General features: G+C 40.1%; 1 protein-coding gene across 1 annotated transcript in view; it reads right to left on the minus strand.

Annotated features, from left to right (window-relative positions):
* Nucleotides 1–24137, minus strand: part of Btc (betacellulin) — a 42005-nt gene extending 17868 nt beyond the window's left edge. The window contains exons 1-2 of the mRNA XM_050150046.1: nt 23829–24137; nt 2570–2668 (exon numbers count right to left, since the gene is read on the minus strand). Of these exons, the coding sequence (XP_050006003.1) occupies nt 2570–2668; nt 23829–23892 (163 nt within the window). The 5' untranslated portion in view covers nt 23893–24137. The remainder of the gene's footprint in view (nt 1–2569; nt 2669–23828) is intronic.
* Nucleotides 24138–27247: the final 3110 nt, after the last annotated feature.

Here is a 27247-nt window from a genome sequence, read left to right on the forward strand (position 1 = left end):
TCAAAATGAAAGCACCAGCAAAGGAATCAGCAGAGTCAAAGGCACCTATAGGATAGGAGAAAACATTTTCAAACTATAGTATAATAAGTTGTTGATATCTAAAATATACAAGAAATGCTTTAATCTAATAGTTACTAATATTTAATAATCTAAACTTTGAAATGGGACTATAGAATTAAATAAGTATTTTCCTAAAGGAGACTTATAAATGGCCAACACACACACATACACACACACATACACACCTGCTTAATTCCATGGATCATCAGAGAAATACACATCAAAGCCAGGGTAAAAGACTGTTTCATTCTTGCCAGAATCAGAGAGAGAGGAAGACAAAAAATTATGTGGTGAATTTAGAACCTTATAACATGTGGGTGAATATTTACTCTCCCAGGCTGCTATGGGAAAGAGTGGATGTTCTTCAACCAAAACTAAACTAGAGCAACCATATGACACAGGATACCCCACTCTGGGATATTAATTCTAGAGAGCTGAAATCAGGAAATCAAAGTGATATGTGCGCTCCATGTTCATTGTAGCATTCTTCACAAGAATCAAATGTTGATATAGCCCAAGTGTCTTTTGCTAAATGAATATATAAAGAAAATACAGCATATACAATGAGGCAATAGTCAGCCATGTAAAAGAAGAAAACCCTGGAATACACAGCACCTTGGATTCACCTGGAGAACATCATACTACACTAAACAGGGCAGTCAAAATGAATTAATTCTGTATGTTCCCACTTCTCTGAGCTATCTAAATTAGTAAAATTCACAGAAACAGACAATAGATGCATGGCTTCTTGAGGAAGAATGATATGGGGAGTTGCTATATAATAGGCATAAAATTATTTAATCTCAATGAAATAAATTCAAGATATCTTTTGTACAACATCATTCTTTTAATAACAACTATATGATACACCTTAAAATTTGTTTTAAAAGTAGAGCTGTTCATATATTCACTATGACAAAAATAAAATTGAAAAAATATCTTTAGGATTATGGCAAGAAGAGTTTTGAACTTGTCAATCATAAGATCATGGAATAATTTTTCAAAGTGATCATGTGGAAACTCTCATCATTTATGTTTGAAACTTTACTGAAGAAAAGCAATCAGTCACATAAAGTTGATCTTGGTATCCTAACAAGGGCAACAAGACCAGGCTCCCATAAGCAGGGCCCAAGACACCAGTGGATTCCGTGGCCTATGCACATCCTGCAGCCCACCCACTGCTCTGAGGGATAAAATAGGAAGGTCAGGCCAGAGCTGGTGACCCAGATGAGAAAGACTTGCTCAGCATGTCGCTGGCTCGGTCAGAGTGCTCACTGTGACAGTGTTCCTAGGTTCCTCGTCAAAGAGTACTCACACCCAGTGACCATGCTCCCAGTTCAGGGAACCTCTCAGGAAAGGCACCAGGCGCTTCCCCACTACACCCAAATATTTAAGTGGTCCTGTAACTTTAAAAAATTTTCCACCTAAAGTTAAAAATAATCCATGGTGAGGGCCAGATCACAAAAATCTGTGTAGAACCAAAAACGACTTGCATCAGCCAACAATAGCAAGTGGTGGTCCAAGAACCAAATCTGGTGCACAGCCTGTTACCCCAGCCTAACACCTTGGAGAATATTAATTCAAGCATCTGCAAGATAAATTATGTAAAAATCCTTTCCTCCTTCCCTTTTTTAGGGTATGGAGTAGACAGAGTTGAAAAGGATAGAAGGCACCAAGAATTCATTTAAGCCCACGTATCACATAATGGAGTCTGGAATTCCAGGCATTGGTGACACTGGGAGCAAAGGTTAATCTTGATGGATGACTTGACAGAACTCAGAACCATCTAGGAGATACACATCTGGGCATGTCTATGAGGATGCTTTCACAGAGATTTAAGTAAAGAGGGAATACCCATCCTGAATGTCCACAGCAGCTTTGGTCCAGCTACTATACCTGTGCAAATATAAAGGAGAAAACTAGACAGCCCCAGTGTCCACCTCTCAATGCTTTCTGACTGTGAGTATGATGTGAGCAGCTGCCTCAGGCTCCCAGGACCACAGCTCTAGCCATGGTACAGTGTATCCTCAAACTGGGGGCCAAAATAAATCCTTCCTTTCTGGAGTTGCTTCTATCGAGAATTTTTTTTTCAAGCAACCAAAAAAAGTAGCTAAGACTCTCAGTATATGGTGGCTAAACAGGAAGCACTAAAATCAGGGAGACTGGAGCTCAAATCACAGAGTTGCAATTTACAGGCTTGGGACCTTCAGTGGGGTGGCCTTGGGGGGAGTTTTGTAACCTGAAATTTCCCCATCTTTTCTGTCTAAAACTATATCAGCTCACTCTTACAATATTATTTAAATGCATAAAATACAGAATATTGTTTTTAATTTTTATCTCACTCTTACACGTAGTGAATAATTTACTGCATGCAAATTACTTAACACAGTACCTAGTATGTTACTACATGCACAAAGAACCACCTAGTAAAATGAATACTATTTAAAAAAAAAAGATGAAACCTAAGGGATATGGTTTTCCAGGATTAACTAAGAAGCATCAACATTACCTGTGCAGTTTTCCCCAGGAGCCCCACAGAGAGAGCCATTGGTTTCAGGCGTTCTGGTTGTGTTCCCATCGGCCACCACACAATGGAGAGTTGCAAGACCTTCAGATTAGAAACAGAACCAGAAAATAAGTTTGAAACTTTGCTTAATATAAAATACTCTCTAAATGTCATGCCCCACTCTGGACAACAGGAAGCCTTGCTTTATGCTGCATGAAGCCCTCTCCCAGCAGGGAAAGGACCAGGGAGCAGCAGGACTTCATGTGTTCAGCTCAGTGTAAGACAGAATTTTCAAGTTAGGACAACTTCCTATAACAACACGTCCTTAGGGAGGAGACTTGTCTATAGTCCACAGTGGAGGTTTGTCACAAAAGCATGGTGGAGGGATGGGATCCCGGTCCCAGATAAATACACGGATGAAGATGCAGAGAAAATAAGTGATGAGCACTCATGGCAGAGGACCTATTTATTTCATCCCCACAGCCATGTGCCCTGTTGTTTCCCAGAGGCTAACTTCCAAGTGTGCTTCCATTGCCGAAGCAATTTTATTGTTGGTATTAAACCTAGGTTTCAAGCATTCTCGGCAAGCCCTCTGCCATCAACCCATACCCCCATAATGATTCTTTAAGAATTTTAGGTCTCTCAATTTAGTAATCTCTAAGAGGGATTTTATATTTTTCTGAGAAGAAGAAAGGTGTTGTTAGAATGGCTGAGAAAAGAATGCCTGTACCTGTTTCAATCCTGATTCAACTATGAGAAATCATATATAAGACCACCAGGAAATTAGCATGGGCTGGATGTTAGATCTGACCAAAGAATTGCAAACATTTCAAAATACAGTAGGGACATTGTACTTTATATTAAGAATTCATATATCATAAATATATTTAAATAGTCATTAGTTAAAGAAGATACATAAAATTCATTTTATTATTATCATAACCATTATTATTTTGTGATATTGGCAATCAGACCCATGGCCTTTGGATTGCTGGGCAAGTGCTATATCACTGAGCTACCCCTGCCTTGAGCATCATTTTAAAATAACATTATGGGTCTGTGGTACAAGATGAGGAAAGAAAGACAAAAATGAAGTCAAATTCGTCACATGTTAATAGTTCCTGAAGTTGGATCAATCAAGGTTTATTATGCCAGATTTTCTAGTTCATACATGTTTAAAATGTCCATGCTGTAAAGGAAAGAGAATAGGAAAAAGTAGAAGAGACAAGAGGAAGAAAAAAATGGCTTGGGAATTGGCTGCTCCTTAATTCAAAGCCTTGTTGACAGTGTTGAGTATGTGAAGTATGTGTTAAGGATACACATCACCAAATACGTCCTGGCATATAATCAGTGCTCAGTAAATTGCCTCATTGTTATGCAGCTGACAGAAATAACAGGCATTCCTATTGGTTGTTGGAAATTATACATCTGGACAACAGTTGCTAGGCAACATGTTCTTCAATTCCATTTAATTCAACAAACAATCATGAAGCTTTGGAAACATCCAGGTGGATCAGATACGCTTGATCCTCAAGATGCTCTGTAGTGATGAGGCAGCCAAGGAGCTGACCCATTAGCCATGACACAAAACAATAGCAGTGTGCCAGGAAACAATGGCTAGCTAATTTTAATGTCAAGATCCCCCCCAACAGCCTTTATAATGTCACATTTGCCAGTTATTCAAATCGGAAAAGATTGCTTTAAAGAAAGAGGAAGAATTAAATGTTGGAGAAATTGAACAGAAGTGGAAACTCAAATCACTGTTGATGGGCAAATTAACCCTTGTTTTCTGGAGGACAATTTAACACAAAGCATAAAACAAAAGTAACTAAATGTGTGCAATCCTTCATGTCCAGTACTTATAAACTAGGAAGTTCTCCTATGGAAATAACACAGGATATAACACAGGATAAGCTACCTACAAAGGCCTCTGTGTGACTTAAGTTAAAAAGCATTAAGAGTTACTTAAATAGAAGGCAGAAGATAGTTCAGGGGTTCTGAGCACTGGCTATGCCATCATGAGAAACTGAGTTCAGGTCAATGAAACCACACAAAACCTAGGCTGCCAGCCCTACTCCAGGTTCAGTCAGGGGAAAGAGTGTTGAATAATGGAGTCAGATCTCCAACACACACACACACACACACACACACACACACACACACACACACACACACCACTTACCCTAGAATCTAGCGATACAGGATTAATTAAACACATTTGATCTACCTTTATGCAATAAAATGCTAATCAAACATGAAATGGTATTAAAAAATTAATAGTACCTTTTAGTGGATTTCCAAATAAGCAAACAGAATCTAAATAGCCAAAAGGTAGATAAACAGAAAATTAAATTAATTCAGCTACTTGAGAAACCTTTTCACTAATTTCTTGCATTCCTATTTTTTAACTTTTCTATAAGCACATTTTGTTTGTTGAGAAAAAAAAACAGGAGAAAGAAGTGAAATTTCTTTTTTAAAAAAATCACAACCACCAAACTTCCATTATTTATACTTTTCATCTTGCACTGGCTCCTCCCTTCCCACTTAGAACAATTAGAAGCAAACAATTGCTGTGGGCTCTTCAAACTTGGGAATTAAAAACCACTCATTTTTGTAATCTCAGTACCTAACACAAAATATGACATATAAAGAATCAGTAAACAAAGTCTGTTTTCTTTCTTCCTTTGTTTCTTTCTTTCTTTTTCTTTCTCTTTCTTTCATCCTTCCTGCCTTCATTTTTATGCACCGATTCCAGTTCCCCCTCCCTCCTCTGCTCCCACTCCCCCTACCTTCTCCCCACTCCCCATCTACTCCTCAGAGAGGGTAAGACCTCCCCTGGGAAATCAGCTAAGTCTGTTCCGTTGCCTCATTGGGGTAGGACCAAGTCCCTCTCCCCCATGCCTAGGCTGAGCAAGGTAACTCTCCATAGGGAATGGGCTCCACAAAGTCAGTTCATTTAGGGTTAGATGCTGATCCCACTACCAATGGCTCCACATACTGCCCAAGACACACCATTGTCACCTGCACATAGGGGGCCTGGTTCAGTCCTATGTAGGTTCCTCAGTTGTCAGTCTAGAGTCAGTGAGCTCCCACCAGCTCTGGTAAGTTGTTTTTCTGGGTTTCCTCATAGTGGTCTTGTCCCTTTTGTTCATATTATGGCTCCTCTTTCTCTATGATTGTGCGCTGGGAGCTCAATGCAGTGGTTAATTGTGGACCTCTGCGTCTGCTTCTATCTGTTTCTGGATAAAGGTTCTAGCTTCTATGGGGTGGTGGATTGTAGGCTGGTTATTCTTTGCTTTATCAACTTATGAGTGAGTACATACTATATTTATCTTTCTGGGCTTCCTTACTCTGGATGGTTTTTTCCCTAGTTCTATCCATTTGCCTGCAGATTTCAAGATGTCATTGTTCTTTACCACTGAGTAATACTCCATTGTGTAAATGTACCACATTTTCTTTATCCATTCTTTTGTTGAGGGACATCTAGGTTGTTTCAAGATTCTGGCTATTACGAATAATACTGCTATGAACAGAGTTAGGAAAATGTCCTTGTGGCAGGACTGTGACCCCTTTGGGTATATGCCCAAAAGTGGTATTGCTGGGTCTTGAGGTAGGTTGATTCCTAATGTTCTGAGAAATCATCATATGCTCAATCTCCTACTGCCGTCCAGCCCATCTCCAGCTAACAACTGGTGGCCATAAACTTCTCTGGGAGAAAAAAGCACTTTTGGCCCAAACAGATTCTAATAATTGAGCCAAGGCAGTTCCTCTCAAATCAGAATTTACTCCTTCCATCTTTATAATGGAAGATAATAACTTTTCCTCAGAGGACGTGGTTGGGATGAAAACATAGTAGATCTTTAAGTACCACAGACCCCATGAGGTTTTCTGTCTTCATTTTAAGACGACTGGGGTCTTCACAGGACTTTACGATCTGTAAGAACAGACTGAGAAATCAGCCAAAGAGTCACAAAGCCAATTACCAAATACTGCAGGCTGCTTCGCAAAGAACACTCTTGCTCCATCCATTAGTCAACAAGTACCCTTTACACACATGTGCTTAGTACTGATGCAAGACACTGAAGGCCAAAAGATAAAGGTATTAAGGCTAACCTTAAAGCTCTCATATTCTGGCCCGAGAGGTGCACAGATCATCCAGGTGCCTTGCAATTAACAACGTGAGGTAACATAAAAGGAATCCCAAAAGAAAATCAGCTCTGCTTAGGGGCAAAGATTTCCTATAGAGACTAAGGTTTGGGTTCAGTTTTTAATGGGGGAATAAATGACTTTTAAAGTATCAATTAAGGACCTAGTTCAGTCCTATGCAGGTTCCCCAGTTGTCAGTCTGGGGTCAGTGAGCTCCCACTAGCTCAGGTCAGCTGATTCGGTGGTGGCACACACCTTAAATCCTAGCACTCGGGAGCAGAGGCAGGCACATCTCAGTGAGTCGAGGCCAGTCTGGTCTACAAAACAAGTTCTAGGACAGCTAGGATGCTAGGAATGTTACACAGAGAAACTCTTCCTCAAAAAACAAAAACAGCTGTCAGCTGTTGGGAAACTTGGCCATTAGAAAGAATGAAAAAAAGCTGAAGTTCAAAAGTATCTCATGTGGGAAGGGAATCATCAAGGTATCTACTTATTCCTTTTAAAATGTACTATCTGAAGCTTTAACTGTTAAAGAATTCTCTTGCTTTTGGATTCTTTTATTGAGCCTATCAAATATTCCACTGCACATGACCATAGAATTCCTCGGAAAAGAGTAAAAACAGAATAAGAAGAAAAATACAATGTCAGCTATGCTTCTGTGTGACTAGAAGTTGAGTTTTTATTTCTGGAATTAGTTTTTACAATATCAACCTTATTCATAAATTCAATGAAAAGGGGAAAGAGATCTGGCCGAAGCCTACCTACGTTAATACACTTTGAGATCGTCAAATTAAAAATTACAGAATGTATTAAATTATTATCCCCACCAGTCAGCCTAGGGAATGAAGTCAGTAGGAACAATACGGGCATTCAAAAGGAGACAGCCTGACAAGGCCCATGACACAGGCGCAGTCACTGCTAACGCTGAGGTAAGAAATAACCCAGCTGGATCAACTATTTAAAATGATCATATGTGACCATACAGTCATGTACGTTGTATTTGCCTCATCTCTGAGCTGAAATTTCCATGTATAAAGCCAAGAACATTTTGTATTTTAAAAACAAATATATTATCACAAAATGTTCATTTATCTCTAATGATTAAAGACTTCTTAGATACCTTGCAGACCTCACTTATCTACTGAATTCAAGGTCTTCTATCAGACCAATTTTAAGATTTGAACCACACTCCATGTTCCATTAAAAACTGGAAGACTATTTCATTCTCGGGCCCCTGGGACTCATTTATATTAAAGAAAAATGGTATTGAGCCACAGAACAACAACAGCTTTGCAATCAGATGAAACAGGACTTGGATTCTAGACCTGAATTTTAATTGACTAATTTGTGATTATGATTCTTACTAAGCTTCAGAGTTCTTTCTGCAAACTTAACCCCCATGTCACTGCAAAAATTTAGCTATCTGTGTAAACGAAGAGGGGCAAAGGAATTATATAAACTTTACCATGGCAACTGCTTTTGAATTTATGGAAAGCTACATCCTCACTCTCATAAACAGTAAAGGGATGCTGACTAATTTCTACATTTAGATGGTAATCTCACTTGTATAGAAAATGTTTGAAACAATAGCAACAAACTAGCAGTGCATACACACACAGACACACACACACACACACACACACACACACACACACCATTCTCGCAATGTGTTTTGTAGTTAATGAGACAAAACTGAGTAGGGGACTCTCCATGCACTGTTTCTTCCTGGTGGTTTGGTTTGGTTTTTAAGATCTCCTAAGTTCAGAGGTCTTGGCTGATTAATAGCAGTGTGGGGTCTTTCTCGTGTGTGGGGTCTTTGTGTTCCTGGCTGTGAGTCAGCACACCATTTATGTGAGTTGGGATTGCTGACTCTATTGGTTGAGTCAATGGCACAAATAGAGTTGATAAGGTCAGGTATGAGACAGCGCAATTCAGTAACAATTGACTGAATTATAATCATTTCTCTAGACTTCCAAAAGCACAGTTAATAGAGTTTGTTGACAGTTTAAATCAGTATGAGGAGCAACCTCGGAAGCATTTGAGGACTTTTCCCGCAGCATCTTTGCTGCCAAAAAGAGAAACGGAATCTGGAATGTGTGCACTAAGAGTGGTTCCCACGTCCAGAAAGAAGCCATATCTAACATGAAGCTGGAAACAATGACAGGGTGGAGCTGCTGATTAACACCGGGCTTAAAATAAAAAATTGTGAAGTGGGTGAAATTTAGTATTTGTGCTCTCCTTAAAGTAAATTAACTCCCTTTCTATCTTTTCTGTTGCTGTCTTTCACGATGTATTAACTATTGCACTTACAAATACTGCCCTGAGTGTAACGTTAACATTTAGCTTGTTTTCCCAGAAAACCTGTAAGAACAGAAATTACTTAGCTCTGAAGAATTTTCCTAGAGCCTAGAATGTCTCAATCCATGCCCTCCAGGAGCCAGATCCTGAGACATGGATTAAGGAGTTACAATCCCAAGGCCATGAAAATGATGGAAAAGGAAATGAAAGAGAGAAGGGAGGTACTTACAAAGGTGTCTTCGTTGTATCACACAGGGACATAAGAATTCCAACCCCCCACTGCCATGTTTACTCACACACAGGCCACGTAAGTGGCCCAAACAGTAACTGAATCGAAAGCATGCTTCTGGAAGTACAGAGAAATGAATTGACCCAGTCAGGCTCATCACCAGTTCCCCACTGCTGGCTACTAATTTCTTCAGTCATGATGAACAAGAGGCCAGGACTTAAGCCATGGGTTGTGATATTTGAATCAAGGTCCAAAGTGGGGTAGCCTGTGTGGGTGAGGGTCTGACGGCGAGGCAAGGGAGGCAGAAGGAAAGCTCAAAGGATTGGTTCACTAGGTTCCAGCACAGGCATCTGGGCAGCAGGTCACCTCTTAGGAAACAGAGAAACAGTATGCCAAGATAAAGTGGGGTTTCCAAGTTCTTTTCAGTGATTTCATCTGGGAAATGTCCTATTCGATCAAACTAGAAGATGGGCTTCTGGAGTCCCAAGGACTGCGGGGGAAGCATGGACAAACAGAAACAGTTCACAGGGGCTCCACAAACATGTCACTTTCATGCCAAATCAGGAAAGGAAAAGACAATTTTTTCTTCTTCCAATATGCAACTCTGTTTAAAATGGAAGATACAATATCTTGGTGTCTAATAAAGACTAAGAATGAGAGATAATAGCATTTTTTTACACAGGGTATAACAGTCATGCTTCAAGGCATACCCCATTCTCAAGAGTCATCAGCCAACACAAATTGGACTCAATGTTTTTTAAAGAGAAACGAACAGTGTTTTAAAGAGAGAAGAACAGGAAGTTTAGTGTTAGGATAGAGAGAGAGGAATTGGGAGGAGTTGGAAAAAAAAAGATGATCAAAATATGTTGTACGAAATTACCAAGGAGTATATGAAAAAAAATTGTTTTAAGAAGAAAACTTTAAGAAGTTTAACAATAGTAAAGAAAAGACAATGGATTTCAGAGTGGAGACTTACCCAGCCTTCAATAGTCCCAAAGTTCTTTAAATGAATTTGAGTAAACCAATTTCCCTTAACATTCATTATTATCTATAATAATAACATCTATCATTATCTTTATCAGTAAAACTGTTCATAAGGACTAAAAATATGAAGAAAGAAAAGCACATTATATTAGGATTATCTTTGAAATGTAAGAAATATAGAAATAAATTATACTAGGATCCCATAGAGAGACAACGTGGTAATCTTGTAAAATATGAAAGAAAAGACTTCATTAAGAAGCAGAAAACTGAAATGAATCAGAGGCAGTGATGTGGAATGAACTCCATGTGTGTTGGAGACTGTGGGCAAAGCTGTGTGGCTAGGGAAGAAATGATAAAAAGAAAAAAAGTCTCATGGATCAAGGGCCCTCTTGATGTGTGTGCTGTGACTGAAATAATTAAATTGATTTCCCCGTGTGACTTGGGAAAATAAGACTCATTAAGAAACAGTCACACCACATCTTTCCAGTTGACTCTTTGCAATGCCTGCTCACCACTTCATGAAAGACAGATTCACAATTATGTAGCTGATTAGTCTTAGAAAACCACTCAATCCATGAGTAATAGTGATGATTACTGTTGAGTAGAAATCAATAAAAAAGAACAATGGGTTGTCATTTAGTAGGCTTTTGCCTAAAAGGGGGGAGGCTTCTAACTATGTGTGCGAGCTTGTCTTGCAACACAGAGCCACTTGATCACTCTTCTGGCTCTCCATTACAGACTGACTATAATTAATCTAAAAACAAATGCAGAGTTTTCTCCCAGTGTTCTTATATAGCAGTGGTTGACATTTTCAGCAGTATATTTTAGCAGATATAGCTGCGATTCCCTTTTTCTCCACACTAAGGTATAATAGTTATTACTCAACTATCAAATCCAAAGAATCTTCAAGGTAGAAACATTCTCAGGCATTAGGCTACTGCTATTTTCCAGGATGAGGTCCATGAGAAGGAAGTCGTGGAACCCAAGTTTGGGTGGGAAAAAAATCAGATAACTTTCTTCTTCAATGTTGGCTTCCAGTTTTGATGGCTCTGCCTCTTCTGATCGTCTCAGGGGAGGCTGACAGCTTCTTCGTTTGAAGATCTCCTAACCTTCAAAGTAGCCTCAAGTTAAACTAGCATTAGTCGGTATTCATAAAAATACAATACTCCCTGGAAGTCTCTTGGTCCACTTGCCTTCTTACTGGAAGATCACCTCTGCATGTTTCCCATCAGGTCTAAGAACACCCCCAATGTGCCCAGGTGTGGCAAACTCACCACAGCCTGGAGCATTCACTTCCATTTTGTTTCCAAAGCTTCATATGGGAAGTGAATTCTTCCTGGATTAAGTGAGATTTGTCTTCCATAGACTTTGAGTTCATTAGCCTAACTTATACTCTGAACCACATGGAGGGCACCTTTGTTGAAATTGCTTTTCAAAAATGTTAAGTTGTATAGGCAAATTTTGGAGAGGGGGCACCAGCTCGCAAAAAAAATATGTGGAGACTTATTATTAATTATGAAAACTTGCCTTTAGCATAGGCTTGTTCCTAACTAGTTCGTATAACTTAAATTAACCAATATTTTTAATCTACATTCTTTTACATGGCTCAGTTACCTTTACCCTCTTGTTTTCTCTCCATCTGGCTGGTGACTCTGCCTTCTTCCCAGCACCCTCTCTCTGCCCATCTCTCCTGCCTAGCTATTGGCTGCTCAGCCCTTCACCACACCCATCACAGCAATGCATCTTTACCCAGTGCACAAACATTCCACAATGTTGTTCCTGGTAAACCAAGATTCACCCATCCCAGCCAGCACCCCATTTCTTCAGTGACTTGTGTTCATGCACGTTCGGTTTCTTTAGTTATCTTCAGTCTCTGGTTCCTGGGCTTTCAAGAGCACCAGTGATGACCACAGCTCATGTAGCTTTTCCATCCTCTTTGCTCCCAGCATCCATAGGGTGAGCCTCAAACCTTCAACACCACCAAACTGCTTCAAGCCTCTCATTCTCCCCAACTCTTCTTGATTGTGATGAAATAAACATAACATAAAAGTTAAAATCTTGCCTTTTTAAAGTATAATTCAGTGGCAGAAAATTCATTCAAATTATTGTGAAAACTGCCTATATTTGGATACTTTTCATTTTGTAAAATTGAAACTTTTATTCTTATCAAACAAAATCCCCTCACCCCACTCGACTCTACCATTGGGAACATCCATTCTCCTATTCTTTGATGTAGGAGTCCCCTCAGTATGCTGTAATTACTATTAAATGAATAAAGAAACTGCCTTGGTCTGTTGATAGGGCAGAACTTAGGTGGGCAGGGAGGACTGGACAGAATGCTGAGAGAAAGAGGACAGAGTCAAAGGGACGCCATGGAGCCCAGGCCAGAGTCAAACATGCCGAAACTCTGCTGGTAATCCACTGCCACGAGGCAATACACAGATTAATAGAAATAGGTTAAATTAATATGTAAGAGCTAGCCAATAAGAAGATAGAGCTAATGGGTCAAGCAGTAATTTAATTAATACAGTTTCTGTGTGTTTTTTTTTTTTTCAGTGCTGAACAGCCGGGCAGCCGGGACAAACAAGCAGCCTCCTTCTACAATTCTTTATGATTTTTGCCTCCATTTCCTTTTCTGCAGTGTCGCCAGTGTCACAAAACACTCATGGACTCAATTACTGAACAGTCAGTTACCAGGACAGCATACTGTGCCCAACATAGTGCTAGAGACATCACAGTCAGGGGAACAATTAATTTCTATTTCAGCCCTGTTTTCTTTGTTAAAATTTTTTATTAGTTTTATTGAGCTAGACATTTTCCTCTGCTCTACTTCCATCCTCTCCCCTACCCTTCTACCTTCTACTATGGTCCCCATGCTCCCAATTTACTCAAGAGATCTTGTCTTTTTCTACTTAACATGTAGATTGGATCCATGTGTGTCTCTTTTAAAGTCCTCATTGATGGCTAGGTTCTCAGGGATTGTGAATTGTAGGCTGGTTTACTTTGCTTTATGTCTAAAAGCCACTTATGAGTAAGTACATATGATATTTGTCTTTCTGGATCTGGGTTACTTCACTCAATATGAAGTGAGTGTAAATTTGTCTGCAAATTTGAAGATGTTATTTCTTCTGCTGTGTGGTACTCCAGTGTGTTACACATTTCCCTTATCCATTCTTTGGTCAAGGGGCATTTATGTTGTTTCCAGGTTCTGGCTATGACAAACAATGCTGCTATGAACATAGTTGAGCACGTGTCCTTATGGCACACTGAGCATCCTTTTGGTATAAACCCAAAAGTGGTATTGCTGAGTCTTGAGCGAGGTTGTTTCCTAATTTTCTGAGAAATCACCATACTTATATTCAAAGGGGCTGTATCCATTTGCACTCCCACCAGCAATGCAGGAGTGATCCCTTTACCCCAAATCCTCTCCATGAACCTCATAGAAGAGAAAGTGGGAAGTACACTTAAATGCATTGGCATAGGAGACCACTTCCTAAATATAACCCCAGAAGCAGACACTGAGAGAAACAATTAATAAATGGGACCTCCTGAAACTGTAAAGCTTCTTTAAAGCAAAGGACATGGTCTACAAGACAAAACAACAGCCTAAAGAATGGGAAAAGATCTTCACCAACCCCACATCAGACAGAAGACTGATCTCCAAAATATATAAAGAACTCAAGAAATTGGTCATCAAAAGAAAAATATAATCCAATAAAATAATGGATTACAGACCTAAACAGAGAACTCTCAGCAGAAGAATCTGAAATGGCTGAAAGACACTTAAGGAAATGCTCAACATCCTTACCCATCAGAGAAATGCAAATCAAACAACTCTGAGATTCCATCTTACACCTGTAAGAATGGTCAAGATCAAAACCAGCCCTGTTTTCTAAGCAGGTCGTTGTTCAAACGGGAGTCTCTTTTTAAAGAGAATGTTTTATATTAGAATTTCATATTTATTAAAAACTTGTAAGGTATTAAGTATTAATGATATATCTCTCCCTCACTTTTAGCCGCCTCTGATGTAACCTGGTCACATTACTGTGACATATGTACCAGAGCTATTCTAAATGCATCACTGTTGCTGCTCATATCTTTCTGTGTCTAGGTTTTTCGTCTCCTCTGCCCTGTAACTCTGCCCTGTCTTTCATTGGTGCTTATGACCTCAATGACACAGTAAGTATCCTGCGGTTTGCCCCTCGGTTTTCCATTCGTCTGCTGTTTTTACATAGCTCAGCTGTGGTTAGAATTATTGGAGAGCATGCAACAATGTTGATTCATCCTTCACATTATAATGCATTAGAGAATACGTGGCATCTAAATGACAAGTTTGCTGTGTTAACCTGGATTACTTGGTTAAGGTGTTCACACCAGACTTCTTCACTATACAGTCACTACATTCCCCTTTCACACTCTGTTACATGTTAGGAATTCAGAACATGCTTTAAGTATGTGGTGCATGGTATGTGCATGGTCAAGCTCAGCACTCTGTGGGGAATCTCCAGGATTGCCATATTGCATCACTGAATCCTAGCATCCTTAGGGCAATACCTCCTCATTTCTCAACCACCTGCGCCCCTGGAAAACAGCAGTCTACTCTGCTTCTACAGGCTTTTTTTTTTTTTAGCGTGGTGTACATACCTGTAACTTCACCATTCAGGAGTCTGAGGTAGGAAGATTATGAGTTCAAAGCCAGCCTGAGTTCTATAATGAGACCTTGTCTAATAAATATAAAATAAAGAAAAGAACCATGGGACACACCACTGGTCCAGACTTTTGGTTAAGGTGAGGCAGTTCATCACTGAACAGTAGGGAAAGGCAGACTAATCTTTTCTCAGCATTCAAACAAACTGACAACTAAGAAGCCATAGAATATTTTAAAGCTTCACTTGTCATTAAAAGATGCGACTTTATCTGAATGACAAAATCTCTTGGCTCCAGTCCCTAGGAATCCCATGAAGAGAACACTGCTTCAAGAATTCGGTGTCCTGACTAAAGGCTTCATTTTAGAAAGCCCTTTTTTCTGTAGTCAGTCTTTCCCTTGATACACCACAAAAATCAATTTTCTGTTCTAGGCATTTGAACGTTCTTATTCTTCTGTTGCACACATAAAAATAGCAGCTATTCATCTACCCACCTCTAAGTCTTTCCTATGTACTCTTCCACCTCTGTCAAGGAAGAAGTGCCACCAGTCTCTACTCTGTCAGTGGATTCTCTCAATCATCCAGCCCTTACATACTCCTTCTATGGGGATCATACTTAACCCATATTATAAAATTAGATCAGTCTATATTCTTTCATTTTTGATAAACATTTTAACCCAGCATATTATAAAGTCCTTTCAGAAAATAATTGTTTATAAATAAATAGTTCTTATTAATTCATTGATGCCTAATAATCACAGACATTCATTAAAATAATTAGGTGTACTTTTGTAAAATTATAATAAGTTTAGAGCTTTCCCATTATTATATGTTCTATAAACAACAATAGTGCTTTCTGTTGATCCCAAGTATTGTGTCATGTACAGAAGAGCCCTACTTTGGGGTAAATTGATAATGTTGTTAATGGTGGTTATCAACACTAAAGTCCACCAATAAATGAAATTCTGCTAGATCACCTCACTCAGAGACCAAGCTCAGATTCCATCTTGGTAAGGAACCATGTATTGAAAATAATTTTTTTTAGCAAATCTAAAGACAAATAAAAAGAGTTGTGGAAGAAAGTAAAGGGTTCCCACATGTTTGTTACCAAAGAGCCCTCTCACATGCAATCTCTCTCTCTCTCTCTCTCTCTCTCTCTCTCTCTCTCTCTCTCTCTCTCTCTCTCTCTCTGTGTGTGTGTGTGTTATAGTCTAAAATTTATACCAAACACTTTGTGACATACTATGAGCAGATACAGGTCTAGAAATGCTCACATTCATTTGCTCAACAAGTTATTTACTGAATATTTCCTGTATAATAACATGATTCTAGGCACTCAGATGTAAGGGTGAAGCAATCTGACAGGACCTCTGTCATGGTTATGGACAAAAACGTGCTTTCTTTCCCTCCAGAAATGAAAAAGGGTGGCAATTTCCTTCTCCTTTGCTCAAAGCACAAAGTCTATCATTTCGTTTGGCTTAATGGATGAAGTGATTTTATTACTAGTTTACAAATTATATCTATGAATATTTTGAAACTCATTCAAAAAAGAATAGTAGTGCTGTGCTGGCCATTTGTTTTCCGATTATCCTGGTAAAATATTTCCCTGTATTATTCTATGTTGTCCTCAAAATGACCCTGTATCCCTAAGTGATGATGATGATGATTTTCTTGAGTAGATCAGAGAATGAGATGTGGAAAAGGTAAGGAATCATCTCACTGTTAAAAGACAGTGATGGAACCACTTAATACTGTGAATGGCTATCTAAAGAATCTAAAAATTTTCTCCTAAAATTTATGAAATAATATCTTTTTCATCTTTCTGATATTTAGAAATGAATTTTGACATTGCATCACCACCCATTCTCCCAAAATGACAGATCTATTTCATGTTAATTGAGGTAATTATTTCTGTAATTCAAAGAAATGAGACAATGCCATTTTGATGAGATGACTTCAAATATCAAAATCGCCTTTTAAATACATTCAGCCACCACAGAATGACTTTCTCTCTATGTCATTGTCACACAGGGCTGTGAAGCTCTTAACTACAAGAATCAGGCAGGTAAAAAGAATCTGTGGAGACATTTCATATTCAGAGCATAGATATGCATTTCATTTTTGAAAATTTATATTACACATTTTCCTTGCAAAATCAACCAAAGTAAAATTCTTTGGGGAATTTTTGTCTGTTACCTATTTCATAATTTGCAGATCAGAAACTTGACAGACAAAGACAAAGAATGTATAATTAATTTATACATTCTTATTGTAATCAGAAATCCAGGCTCAAAATTACAACAAAAATGGTAAGAAGGTATTGGTCATAATGACTTCTCCTGTGATTTCATATCATAGATTATGCATACCTAGAATGTGCTCTTTGGATACACTGTAGGTGTTTCCCAGAGTGATGAGGGTGATCCATGCAATAGCCTTGGTTCCCTTCCTATCAACTTTTGTAAATGAGGGCTGAGAAGACTTAAGGGACTGAAGCCTCAGAGTTAGTAATTCATAGCACCAGGGATTACAGTCAATGGTCTGGCTGAGTCTGTCTCCTAACTCCTATATTAGCCCAAATCAGAGTAGACTTTTTAACCAATTTCATTAATAAGCAATTTGATATCATCTAGAATAGTATAAAAGAATAGCCTCCCCCAGTTTCCCACAAGAGCATGTGGGTGTCCCATGGCTGAAAAAAAGACCTGGGAAGATGCAGGAATCATCAGATGTATTCAGGTTTATTTAATATGTGAATCCATTGTCAGTTTTTCTATATTAATGCAGTATAACAACCTGGGCTTTTAGCATCCCATCTGTCCCTATCTGTCACATTCAGCAATAAATGCTTATCTATCAGCACCTGGGTACTCCTCAGTTTAAAATTCATATTCAATAAAGCCACACACCTGAACTTGTTGCATGATCCCTGTCACTCTACTCCTCCTATATAATGGGATTAATAATGAAAATCTAGCTCCTTTATTGGGTGAATATGTTTTATAGAATAAATAAGTCATTGGTCTTTTAGACCAGTGCCTGCCCTGTCTCTACATTACCGGTTGGCTACTGCTTTTGTGCTGAAGACCAAATAGGACAATAGGTACAGAGATAATTTTATAAAGATTCCCCAAAGCCTAAAGAGCAGTGATGCTGGGGTTCTATACTAAAGATCCAGCAGAGATCTAAGTACACAGCAGCATCCTGTGTCCATCAGGAGCCCAGAGGACAGACCACTAAGAAGATACTCAAGAGGAAGGCAAGTGCAAGTCCACCAAATTTCTTTATTCAGTTCCACTGACAATCCTTTGATCTTGCTTCTGGTTGCTCTGTCTTGGATCCATTCCTGCTCTAGACAGCTTGGACCATGAAGCTATCCAAGAAGAAAGGATAAAGGTTTGTGTGACATGTGTTTAAAACTTAGCAAATGGTAGCTTTACCATCTTAATGTGGGATTTAGAATCAGTGGTGATTTCTCCAGTACTAACAAGTCCAAGAACAACAGCCTCTGAAGCAAATCTATTCCGATGTCCACAACGGCTACCAGAAATGTATTTTGTTGTTATTTTTTTCCTATTGAATATCACCCAGAAGCCTATGAATATAACAACTTCATAGTCACTATCAGTGAGAAGCATTGTTCTAATCAAACAAGAGACAAATTACCTGACATCCCAAGAGCATTTTTGATGAACCGCAGGAGACTGCCTCAAACCTGCTGTCCTTCCCTACCCCACATCATCACTTCTTTTTCTTTCCTTGGTGTTAGATATGAAACCCAGGGCCTCAAACATGCTCCAAATCTCCAAAGACTTATTTTGAATAGCTTTTTTTAAGCAATCAAATCTGCCCTAGGTCTCAGCCTGTAAGACGGGTATAGTAAGTTTGACTCTTCAACACAGAAAAGAGGAAATGATCTTACTTCTTGCAAAAGAAGAATGCTTTTGTGGAAGTCTCATTCACCCCTCCATCACCAGCCCCACATAGTAAGAGATGAAGAAACATGTCCTACAGCCTCTCTGAGCTGTTGGGTTTTGCTTTGCAACACAAAATCAAAAGATTTACTTGACCTTGTTACATTTTAAAAATAAATTTGTTTATTTATTTTCCATCCCAACAACAGTTTCCCCTGCCTCCTCTTCTTCCAGTTCATTCCTCTATCCCCCCTCCCCCCCCCCGCTCTGTTCCCACCCTCTGATCCACGTCCACTCCATTTCTGTTTAGGAAGGGCAGGTCTCCCATGAGTATCAACAAAACATGGCATATTAAGTTACAGTAACACTAAGTACCTCCACATGTATTAAGACTGGGCAAGGCAACTTAGTATGGGGTAGGGTCCCAAAAGCCTGTAAAAGCATTAGAGACAGTCCCAGTTCCCATTGTCAGGAGTTCCACAAGAGACCAAGCTACACAACCGTAACATATATGGAGAAAGCCTAGGGACTTGTTGCATTTTTAATGGGGGCATGCTCACCAACAGCTGTGTGCATTTACCCATTCATTTAACCAATTATTTTGAATTTCTACTTTATGCCAGGCATTCTTCATGCAACCCCCTCAAGAGCAAATCAGGCCAATTAATAAACTTATAATTTTGAAAAGATGAAAATGTTCTATTAGTAACCCATTCCTTTATACAACCCATGCCTCACTTTCCAACAAGAAAATTGAATACGAACACTGATGCATTTATTCTGTAATTCATGCCACTAACTTTAAGTCAATAAATAACAATCTACATATCCTTCAAAAATGTAAAGAATGAATGAAAGTATTTCATGGCCAGTTGACTTGAACAGCTGATAACCAATGTAGGCAACTACTTAATTGATATGAATTCGATTAAATACCCCATCTCTCTCCAACCATCTAAAAACCTCTCTTTATTTCTTTAAATTCTCGCCACTAAAGACTCACCTAAGCTACTGAGATTTTTTTTTCTTTTTCATTTTTAAGATACAGTCATTAGCCTTGAAAACATACTCATTGCAGTTGGGTTGCTTTTCTCTTCAGTGTTACTTGTGAGCATTCTGTAACACAAAGGGCAAGTCTATCTGTATGAGTAGCATAAAGAACTAAAAAATCCCTGGACACTTTAAGTAACTCTGCAAGTTAATTGTGTATCAAGTTCTCCATATAAACAATGAACATAGATCATCTTGACAGGAGGCTGGGAACTACTTCATCTGGAGTATTTTGTGCTTGTTATATTAGGTGTCTTAAGAAAAGTGTTGGCTTCATAACTGAATGATGATATTAAGTACAGCATTTGGTGTATAAACTTTAGAGGCATAAGTCAAAACCTATTCTCTTCCTTAATGTCTGTTATCACCTGTCTTAGGAACAAGTACGCTGTGTTGGAAAGTGTCATGCAAATAAATTCAAGCATGGCCATCAATTATATAGGCCTTTCTCATAAAAGGTCATCAATCTATATCTGTGGAATGCATGACAGACACAGGATACACTGCAGATGTTACCTCATTCCCACCCTCCAAAGTTCTCACTTATGAGAAGCAATACATCATTATCAAAGTGTAATGGTGAAAGCAAACATGTTATCTGTAACCTGACGTTTGCTCATAGATTTAGATGTAATATTATTATCATTAGTTCTACCCGTTCATTAGTACATTGTAAATCCATAAGCTTTTTATGACTTAAGCGGGACTGTCAACCACAACCATTGTTGGCATAGGATATGTTGTGGGATGTATGTTCACAGTGTCTGCCGTGAATGCTAGCTTTTGGAATATAAGCCATTGGGAAATCACCAATGGTGGTCACCTGAACCAGGCTCAGATTCTCAGGCCTTTACACAGTGAGTAAATGCAAATGGGGCCTGGGGTGACAACACTAGAGGCAAGAATTCCAGAATTGACTTCTTTGTTATTTCAAGAATTATACAGGACATAGATTGGACTGCATCCTGTCAACTATACCTCTAAGAGCTAGGACTAATTCCACTGGGCTCATTTCCCAAACACAATGACAAGGCTAACAAGGCAGTATTCAATATCTCCACCTGAACGGTGCCCTCTCAACCATTGGAATTAGATTTCCAGCCTTAGCTGAATTTGATTAACAATTAAGAGAACACAGACAAGAAATCAAAGCCAAGGTTTTCAGTGACTCTATAAAAATGTTTTTAGGTAGGTAGTTTTTGTAAAATAAAACCAACTCAATGTGTATAAAAGATATTAAGTACATATATCAACATGTATAAATGCACATATAAGTTTACAATATGTGTGTTAAATTTATTTGTATCGTGTAAAACTAACTGTTTTGTGTAATACTTTTTTTCTAGCTCCAACTCACTTATTTCTTAATAAAATTTGTAAAGGAAGCATCACCGACTTTTCATATATGTGAGAATGATAATTACCCTATATAGATCAATCTGCCTAGTACCCCCATTATCTTTAGATGCATCTATACTTAAAACACATAGCTATTCCTTGCTAATAATAATATTTTGTGCATTTTTTGTGAAGAATATGATAATGGAAACCTAACACCTCCTCATTTTACAAAGGAAGAAAATTATGTCAAGAAATGTATAACTTACAGGTATCCTAGAGTCCCGGAAGAGCAGGGGTGGAGCCAGCTCTCCCCTCTGCTCAGTGACAGTGCTCAGTGTTCCTTTCCACTGTCATAAGGTCATGTCACATCACATCGCATTGCTCCCAGTGTTTGCAAAAGTAACATAACATATGGTTTAAATTAGGAATGGGACTTCGAGTGTACGTGTGATAGACGTAGGAATGCCTAATGGAAACAGTGATGCCAACAAATTAAATGGCACTCTGCAAGCATGTAGGGTTCTGGAGATAGAACCCATGCTCCTAATTCATCAGTCATCAAGGAGGCTCTGTATTTAGTTTTTCCTGGCTGTACTGTAAAACTGGGTTAGAAGATTTCTTTTTCCATTCTTGTCTTTTGACAGGTTGGGGGTATGAAAGAGACGGTGTGACAGTAAAGGAAGAAATATCCATCAGCCCTGAAATACCATTTATTTCCTGACTCTGCTGGCCCAGCAACATAGCTCATGTTTAACTCATACTCTTGAGACAATCAAGCTATTTAGCCCATCGTCCCTTCTCCTCCCACACTGCACCCTAATTTTATCTCCTCTGATTCATTGTTTACATCCTCCATTCATAAGTTGTAATGAGTCTGTTTAACTGCCTATTGATTTCTGATCAAATAGTTTAATCTGGCTTGTCTTTTTGGTTCTTCATAACCTGTTTACATTTTCTCTTCTTTTTTCCAGTAGAGAATTACCACCAAATCAACATCCCATTACTAAATGCTTCTGCCTTGCCCACGCCTACCCTATATGCCTCTCTTTTTCTCAGATTCTCCCAGTACCCACACATATCTTCCATGCAGCTCTCGTCACCATTCCACACTCACCATGGAGCACTTCCATCACTGCTTATCTGAGCTTTTCCCTACTTGTTCTGTATCGTCAATGTGGTGTTTCCAACTCGACGGAAATGCGAGAATCACATCGAAGAATCTTTTGAACATTCTTTTGCCCATTTCTTATACACTTGAGCATTCTGTTCACTCTAGCAAGATGAAGACTTAACTATGGGCCAGTACAGACAAGAGAGAGGATGAGAGAGAACCTGTTGCATCTAAGTGATACTGATCATTGCATCAGGGCTCCCTCTGGACTTTCATGTCAAGCCTCTTGGTCCACATCACTCCACACTGGGTTCATATGAACAGCTGCTACGGCGGGTTCAGCCAACCCTTCTTCTCTAACCTGGGTCCTACGTCCAATCCACATGCCACCAGGTCGACAGTCATTTTATCTTCCCTTCCCATTCTGAAGACAAAGTCAAAAGAAACTTTCGTTTATAATCCAACAATTTTTTCCACCTTGAGAGACAACCGCATCCCTTTTGACGGGCGGAATCCCTTTTCGGGTTTGGAAGGAGATTTAATAACATGATGGCCCATGGGAGGCTCCTCCCAATGTCTCAGTCTTCCTCAGACCCCACCTAAGGCCAGGAAATATCACTAGCACCCATGCCCTTCTAGCACCCTCAGGGACCTTGAAGTAGAGGTCTTAAATGGCTGGACTTTGCACCAAACTATCTTCCTGTCCCCTACTCAGGGAGCAGAGAGCAAGGTGCCACCCAAAGCTCCCACTCTCTTTCCTGAGCTCTGGCTCCCAGGGACCTGTCTTTCCTCTCTTCCCTCCTTCAGACCAGAGCCAAGAGTTCTCAACCAGCTGACCTTAACTTTACAAATGAAGAGAAATATTTTCTCCTGTGACTTCTTAAAGTAGGAGACAACAGGTCCCAAGTGAGGGAGTTTGATATATTTTTTCTTTATTTTAAATTTATCTTTGCTTATTTAGTCGTGAGTGGAAGAATCACAGAACTGTCTCAGAAGAAAGAGACCACTCCCAGCTTCAGCTCTCCCTAACGGAACAATAAAGAAAAAAGACAAAGAGAAAACGGGTGTGTGTGTGGGGGGGGGGGTGATTCCTCCTACTGATAGCTTCAACAGTCGTCCTGGAAAACACATACACGCACATTCACACGCACACACGCACGCACACATGCACATAAAGGCACGTTTCTCCCTCACCCTTGTATGAAAGGAGTTCCCTCCTCTGCCTCCTGCTGGTATCCTCAGTGTAGACTCCCTTGCTCCTGCCTCACCCACCTACTATACGCCTCCAGGGTCCCCACCAAGACCTCCCCCGGGTTCTCCTCCTGGCACACAGAACCGGCAGTGCCACCTGAGTGCAACCCAGCAGCTTAGCCCACAGAGTCGCTTCCGCCCTGGGGCCTCGCGCACAACCGGGGAAGCCTCCAGCAGGTGCAAGCCAGAGGCGGGATCTTAACTTAGCTGCCTCCCTCTTCTGATCAAGGTTATCAAGACTCCAGCACCTTGTCTTTCCTCCTGATCTGTAGCTCCCGGAATGGACACTTACCCAGGGCAAGAGCCAGGAGCAGCGGCAAGGAGCTGACACCGCTGTCCGGGGCGGCCGGGTCCATCAACCGTGCTGTGCGGGGCAGGGCAGCCCCTGGAAGAGCCTCCCTGCTCCTTCTTCGTGCCCTTCCCAGGCCCCGGCACCGACAGGGTGCTTGGAAACTAATCCCTGAGCCAGGAGGAAGCGAAACTACACAGCAGGCAGCCTGGCTACAGGGCAGGGAAACACCCGGGGCGGGCAGCCAGCGGGCTCCAGTGTCGCCCAGCCCTGGGAGTCTCCTATTTATCCTGGAGCCTTCTGCACACACCCCCGGAGAGGCGCACCACTTGGTGCTGGTAGCCTGCACGCTGCTCCCACCCTGCTGCCCCACACCCCATACCCACACCCAAGGACATACTCAGATGGCCATGGGGCCAGCTCACCCACTCCCCCTGCTGGGTCTCACCTGATTCTTCCTTTCTCTCACCCCTGGGGAAGTAAGCAAGGTAAAGTGGACCCAGAAGAGTGACAGAAAATGACCCGCTGCCAGCCCATGCCTCAACTCCCTCACAGAACCCTCTGAGGGAAAAGTCAGAGCCAAACACTTGTGGAACTCTCCATCTGGCTAAGCTGGAGTTAGAGAGACCTGAGCCAAGTTCCTTGAAGAAACTCAGGCATTTGACAGTTGACACAGGCAGGCAATTTCTCCAGATCCATAGCTGTCTGTCAATTTCTTAAAGGAGGCAGCTCAGTTTTCAATGGCTTCTATCAATTTATTAACTTTTATGAATTTATTAACGAGCTCTTCGGTAAGATTTTAGCTCACCAAAATCTCCTTTCAAAGCTGTGGTGGGGCACACCTGTGATCCCAGCCTTTAGGGCTAAAGTAGGAGAAATAGCAAGTTGTCAGGATCAGCCTGGCTCACACAGCATAATCTTAGCTCCGAAGCTAACTTACTAACCGAATCCACTAAGTACACAGATAAATGAAAGAACTTGATTCATGGTTTATTTATCCATTATATTTCGTTTATTTACCCTCTTAATTCTAGTTGGATCTTTCCAAATAAGACTTTTTTTCTTGCCTTGCCAAGCCTTGTTTCTACTTCAACATGCCTGGCTAAGGGAAGTTGTTATGCACGAAGCTGTTTCTGGAGCCCAAAAACATGCTCAACAGCCTTCAAAGAGGGAAGCCGGTTTTACCTTCCATTATAAACCTATTTGCCTCTGAAATGGCCAAAGGGTTTTGGTCTTAGGTACTTGACTTATTGATCTTGTAAAAGCAATACATAGACGCCTCCCATGTTCAGAACTTGTATTTCTAATATTTCTGACATACAACAAATATCTTTTACATATGAAATGTAGGTCAAGCATCTGCCTCCCTTTCCCATCCCATTTTGTTACTAAACCAATCCTAATTATTTTAGTGCTTTAGGCAACTAATGTATCGTGAAGAAGGAAATTTGGTTCTTTGGTTTTTAAATCTATCCATTCCAGTTTCCCCCTTACAGCCCTGGGAAAGAGGGCTTACTGAGACAGAGGGTGGGGGTGGTGGGGTCTAGAACATCTCAGGACTGGGGGATAGAAGGGCTGCGGATGGAGGAAGTCAGTGGGCTCTAGAATCACTGCCATTGGCTCAGCACTTCTTTGTCCTTTTTCTTTCTGGCATCTTTCCCCTCTCTTATACCAAGGCACTCCCTGAGAGGGCACCATAGTCAACTCCTGTCCTCTACCTCCTACAGACTGCTACAGTCCTCTGTCCTATCCAGTATCTGTAAATGTGAACTTAAAAAAGAAGAAAGGAAGGAAGGAAGGAAGGAAGAAAGAAAGAAAGAAAGAAAGAAAGAAAGAAAGAAAGAAAGAAAGAGAAAAAGAAAGAAAGCACACCTAAGCAAAGTGCACCATATGTTTACTGAGAATTATAAAGGGCCAGGACATGATATATATATATATATATATGTGTGTGTGTGTGTGTGTGTGTGTGTGTGTGTGTGTGTATTTAGCATTCCTGACATTCAAATGGTAAATTAACTTTTTCAGGCCACTAGAGGATGAAATTGTCTAATTTAATAAACTAACTAGGTCAGATAAATTAGTATCTTTTTATGAAAGCTTTAGTTACTGACAGAAATAAAAAAAATGCTCCCAAGAAAATGTCCTCTAGATTTCCAGGCTTCAGAGAGCCAGTCTCTTGAAGGTCAAGAGAATCTCTCTTCCTCTTCTACTCTCTTCCTTCTCCTTCTTCTTCCCTCTCCTCCCTTATTCTCTTCTCCCCTTCCCTTCCTCCCCCTTCCTCCTCCTTCTCTATTTCTCCACTTCTCAAAACTCTACTTGTTTAAGGAGGAATTTAAATCTGAAATCCAAACTTTAATTTTGGGAAGCTAGAGGTTTAGCTTTGATCTTTCTGTGCCCTTTTTCTTGTTGCTAAGGTGTGTCTCAAGTCTTCAGAGAGTATGCTTGGCTATAACCAAAGAGGAATAACTCAATGTGGCACAGAAGTCACAAACAGAACTTACATCCACTGAGCTAGACATTATTCGGATGACGTCATCCTTGTGCCAGGATTAGTCAAGCATAACCAGCACTCCCAAATCTGGTATGAGGCTCAAGAAGATTCCTGTGAAGGGCCTATAAGCATCAGCCTTGTCTACTTCCCACACAGAGGAGCCTCCATCGAGAACATTCTTCCCCCTCCTCTGGACAAGACAAAGTGAGCCACAGCACATAAACAGACACACATGATGATGCAAGGAAGATTCCAGAATGCTTTTATTCTGGGTCAAGATAGTTTCCAAATTTTGGCTGTAGACTATAGATTCAGCAGTCTGGGGAGGTTTAGGAGTGACTATCAGTATGGCTTAATTCAATAAGAGTAGCAAATGAACCATCTTTTTATAGTACATTGCTTTGATATAATGATGAAACAAATTTTATAAAATATTGAGTTACTGTCTAATAAAATGCTGATTAAATATCACTGCTCAGATTTTCTATTTACTTGGTTGTATTTTACAGTTGAGTTATTCTATGGTGGACTCCCTGCCGTTTTGCTTTGCCTGTCTTTTTCTTGCCCATTTTTAGGTTTGGGAAACCTTTCTGTTCAGTGTCTTGGGCAATCTACCTTTCTATAAAATGCCTATTTGGCTCACTATCTTTTCTAAAGAGCAGTCTTGAGACTTCAGCAGATCTCAAACATATTCAGCCATGGAATGTTAATTCTGATTGTTTGGGTTCACTTATTTTTTCCTTTAGTCAAAGGATTAATCCTATAAAACAAAATTCATCTGTTTAAAAAGGAAAGGGCAAATACGCAAGCACCTGAGGAGCACGACTTTCAGTTTCCTCCGTGACAAGGCCCTGGCATCCCTCACTAACATGCTTGCTACCATGGTTTGCTTTCATGTCCTCCCACACGGTGCCAGGCTTCCGTCAGTGCA

Source organism: Alexandromys fortis, unplaced genomic scaffold, assembly GCF_014885135.2.
Source record: "Alexandromys fortis isolate MF-2015 unplaced genomic scaffold, M_Fortis_MF-2015_v1.1 scaffold_0, whole genome shotgun sequence".
Lineage (NCBI taxonomy): Eukaryota > Metazoa > Chordata > Mammalia > Rodentia > Cricetidae > Alexandromys > Alexandromys fortis.